General features: G+C 35.6%; 1 protein-coding gene across 1 annotated transcript; it reads left to right on the top strand.

Annotated features, from left to right (window-relative positions):
- The first annotated feature begins 604 nt into the window (after positions 1-604).
- On the top strand, positions 605-2,445 carry LOC139840015 (berberine bridge enzyme-like 2). Its single transcript, XM_071830236.1, has one exon. The coding sequence runs from the start codon at positions 607-609 to the stop codon at positions 2,251-2,253; it is 1,647 nt and encodes a 548-aa protein (XP_071686337.1). The 5' UTR covers positions 605-606; the 3' UTR covers positions 2,254-2,445.
- The last annotated feature ends 2,088 nt before the right edge of the window (positions 2,446-4,533 follow it).

Below are 4,533 nucleotides of genomic sequence, written 5' to 3'. Positions count from 1 at the left end.
TCCTTAAAAATCTTTCCAATAATTACCATGTACTATGAATATGATTAGATGATCAACATATATTAATTGTTATTTACTCCGTATATTTATATTATACTCCGTATGAACATTTAGTACATTTTCAATTTAACGAAGACAGTTTTCAATTCTAAATATCATTTCTAACAACTAATTTTGAATAATAATTTCATTTCAAACTATACTACATCATTAACTTGAGACATATTTTTAGAAAACAATCCATATCAATATCAATATCAATATCAATATCAATATCAATATACAACTATTAATTAAAAAATTTATTCATTTGCATAAATATTTTGAATTATTCAATATATATAAAAAAACTAAGTATTGACATTCAACGATTAATTAACTTATTTAAAGATCATTAGAGATTAAGGTTGTATTTAATTAGCACAACCCAGTTAAGTTGAAGCAGCAATATACTAGTAAAATCTCTATGTGCTGTATAGTATATCTTGTTTTGATACGAAGTATAAAATTCTTTAACTTATACTGTAATTCACTAATACCTATACCTATAATGATTATAAATATCATGGCAATCAATAGACTATTGTATAACACAACACTATCTTCATGTCTTCACTCATCCCTTGTTCACTTACATTAATCTTCCTTTGTTTTTGTTTTAACCTTTCAAATGGAGCTACAAATCCTAATCTAATCTACGACTCTTTCTTAAAATGTTTATCGACCAACTCGACCCAACCTGACCCGTCATTACCTAACATCATATACGGGCTCAACGCGAACTCCACCGCTTACACCACAGTCCTACAAGATTACATAAAAAACCGTCGCTTCAACACCACCTCAACACCTAAACCCGCAATCATCATCACCCCGAAAAAAGAATCTCATGTCCAAGCCACTGTCCTTTGCGCCAAAAAACTCGGTGTCCAAATCAAGATTCGAAGTGGCGGCCATGATTATGAAGGAACCTCGTACGTTTCGTCTGAAAAAAAGTTCATCGTACTTGACATGTTTAATCTTCGTGCTATAAACGTGGACATCGCCACTGAAACCGTTGTGGTCCAAGCTGGGGCCCAATTAGGCGAACTATATTACAGAATTTGGGAAAAAAGTAAGGTGCATGGGTTCCCAGCTGGTGTGTGTCCAACAGTTGGAGTTGGTGGACATTTAAGTGGTGGTGGTTATGGTACCATGCTTCGAAAATACGGGTTATCGGTTGATCATATAATCGATGCTCGTATTGTGGTTGCAGATGGTAATATTTTGGACCGAAAACGAATGGGTGAGGATTTTTTTTGGGCCATACGTGGTGGTGGTGGTGCTAGTTTTGGTGTCGTATTATCGTACACTGTGAAACTAGTCACGGTGCCGGTTGTTAATACTGTTTTCCGGATAATGAAAACAGTAGAAGAAAATGCAACTGATCTTGTTTATAAATGGCAGACAGTTATACCAAACATTGATAATGATTTGTTTGTTAGAATATTGTTACAACCGGTAACGATTAATAATAAAAAGACGGTTCGAGCTTCGTTTATAGCACATTTCTTAGGTGATTCTGTAAGATTGTTAGCCTTAATGAACAAAAACTTCCCGGAATTAGGGTTACGAAAAGAGGATTGTATCGAGGTAAGTTGGATACAATCGGTACTTTATTGGGCTAACTTTGATTTAAACACAACCAAGCAGGAGATTCTTCTAGATAGACATTCCGATAATGTGAACTTTCTAAAACGTAAGTCTGATTACGTACAAACCCCGGTATCAAAACCGGGGTTAAAGTTTATATTCAACAAGTTAGTTGAATTAGGTAAAGTTGGTTTAGTTTTCAACTCGTATGGTGGGAGAATGAGTGAAGTTGCGTCAGACGCAACTCCATTCCCCCACCGAGCTGGAAACTTGTACAAGATCCAGTACTCGGTGAATTGGAATGATGAGGATCCAACACTTACGAAAAACTACTTGAACGAAACTAGGGTTTTGTATAAGTTCATGACGAACTATGTATCGAAGAATCCAAGAGGTGCATTTTTGAACTACAGAGATTTGGATATCGGTGTGATGACCGGAACCGGTAATGCTGGTTATAAATCTGGCAAGGTTTATGGGGAGAAATATTTCATGGGGAATTTTGATAGGTTAGTGAAGGTGAAAAGTGTTGTTGATCCTAATAATTTTTTTAGGAATGAACAAAGTATTCCTATTCTTCCTAAGAAAAGCATAAGTAAGTCTAGGAAGGTGCCAACATAAGTTTAGTATCCAAATATTCCTAATTTTGTTTGTCCACTTTTTCCACGTAACTAATAAATTTTTTTATGTACCATTGGTTTTTATAGTATTTGGAGAATGAATATGGCATGCTCCATGGGTGACTGCATTGTTTAAATTCGGATGGTATATTTAAATTCTACCCAATTTTATGAGCATGATATGTTATAATTGTATTGCATTTGTACCTATTCATTCATTCATTTTCCCATATATTTAAAATGATTCACTACTTTTTAGTTATACATCATTAAATATGTTTTAAAATACTTTTCTATACAACTTGAAGTATACTTAATGGTGTATGAACAAAAATAAAGAGGCTCAGTTATTTCAATTCGTATATTAATCTAGTCCTTTAAATAAACAAAATAACAAAAATTAATTTATAAACAATTATTTTTAGTGATATAGGACTAAATATTTTCTTAATATTTACATTTTATTAAAAACTGCCAATCTAGCAACGAGCTAGAAGAAGCACACAAAAGGATACATTACTAATTAATGATACCGCAACCCGTATGCGCACCCCATATGCATGCGGACAATCACTATTGTGCGTATGCGTGTTCTTGTGTGCGGTATGCGGCGTGCGAATGTCTTTGTTCCCGGTACGGCGGTTGCTTAGCTGTCAAGTAAATATCTTTTCCATAATTATATCCGTGATTCGGGGGAGTCAGTTATGGATGAGATTATCATGATCTGGGACGGTTCTAGAATTAGGGTTTGCCTATAAATACAAACCCTAATCATCGTTTACCGGACACAGCACATTACGTAACCATCGCATACGATACACATTACGTAAAACTGCATCATTCAGCATCTTTTCAAGGTTAACAGGTTAGTCTTTTGTAAGCTAGTACCTACGACCTTATTTGGGGCCTCTTGATCGACGACCGTCATCGGAGGTGGACTTAATCACTTGGCCACCCCGCCGACATCATCATGTCGGCCAGGGTTATTCACGGTAGCCGGACCGGAGAGCTGTAACGACCCGACCAAAACCGTTATTGACGGCGCCGCTAACTTAGGTCCCGTTGCGTGGTCGTAGTCCCTATATGAGACTCGTTTGACCAAAATTATGTCGCATTCATTTGAAACGTACAAGACTTGTAAAGTTTAGTTTACAAACAATTCGACAACAAGTTTAAGATTACAAAAATTGTAAAGTATAAATGAAATAACTTGCGACATAATATAAGTTGAAAATCACAGTTGATATAAATAGCGTACGTATGTATGCTTTAAGGTTTAATCCAAAAGTGCTATCACTAGCGTATGCATGTATGCTTGACCTCAAGCAAGAAATCAAAGTGTGCGGAAGCATGTATCAAGTAGCCGAGTATGAATCTGAGAAACATATAGAAAACTGTCAACGAAAAACGTTGGTGAAATCATAGATGTATTTGTAAACGTTGTTTTTGAACCACAAGATTTAGTATTCCCATAGTTGATTATCAAAATCGTTTGCATTCCAAAAGTATTGTTCGCGAGCACCCAATTATCAAGACTTAACGTTTCCTTCCATAGAACCCCATCACAATAGTGTTAGAACATACACTGTTTCTCGAAAATATATTTCATCCGTAGACGGTAGCGAACCGTCCGAAATGAGGGTTTGTCAAACCCGTATGGCCACACAATATAAGTTCTCGCTTACACCCTGCAAGTGTAACTAATGATAATCGAATTGAGGATTTTTGTTCTAACTCGCTGTGGAATGTTTGTTTTCCTTGTACTTGTGTTCAAAGTATAAAAGTAAGTAGTACAAAATGTAACAAAGTATATGTTTCTCAGCCCACAATTTAAAAGTATAAAAAGTTGTTGAAAAGGTGGGACTATGATCTCACCTCGAGTGCATGAGTATAAAAGTACTTCACAAAGTAAACGTGTGCATGATTGTTGCTTAGCCTTGACCTAAACAAGTAAGTTGTATCAATTAACCGGTTACGACACAAGGTCGGGCGAAATGTGTTCAATTAGTCCTATGGCTCGTTATGACTCGAATAGTATAGCATGTGAATCACGTTGTCAAGTTTCATGCAAGAATCAAGTATAAAATAAGATTAGAACGATTGTATAAGTGTTTTGTTAAGTTTGACTAAAAGTCAAACTTGGTCAAAGTCAACGAAAAAGTCAACACGTTCGGGTCGGGTCCCAAACTATTTTTCTAAGCTTAGAAGTCATATATGAGCATGTTGGCCAAGTTACATGTTAATCGGAGGTGCGTAGCATAGCAAACATTTTTCGAAATTT

This window comes from Rutidosis leptorrhynchoides, chromosome 4 (assembly GCF_046630445.1).
Source record: "Rutidosis leptorrhynchoides isolate AG116_Rl617_1_P2 chromosome 4, CSIRO_AGI_Rlap_v1, whole genome shotgun sequence".
NCBI lineage: Eukaryota > Viridiplantae > Streptophyta > Magnoliopsida > Asterales > Asteraceae > Rutidosis > Rutidosis leptorrhynchoides.
Note: the sequence above shows the minus strand (reverse complement) of the source record. Positions and strands in the feature narration are given on the sequence as shown.

Coding starts and splice junctions, on each gene's coding strand:
- LOC139840015 (XM_071830236.1), top strand. CDS start 607: ATGTCTTCACTCATCCCTTGTTCACTTACATTAATCTTCCTTTGTTTT.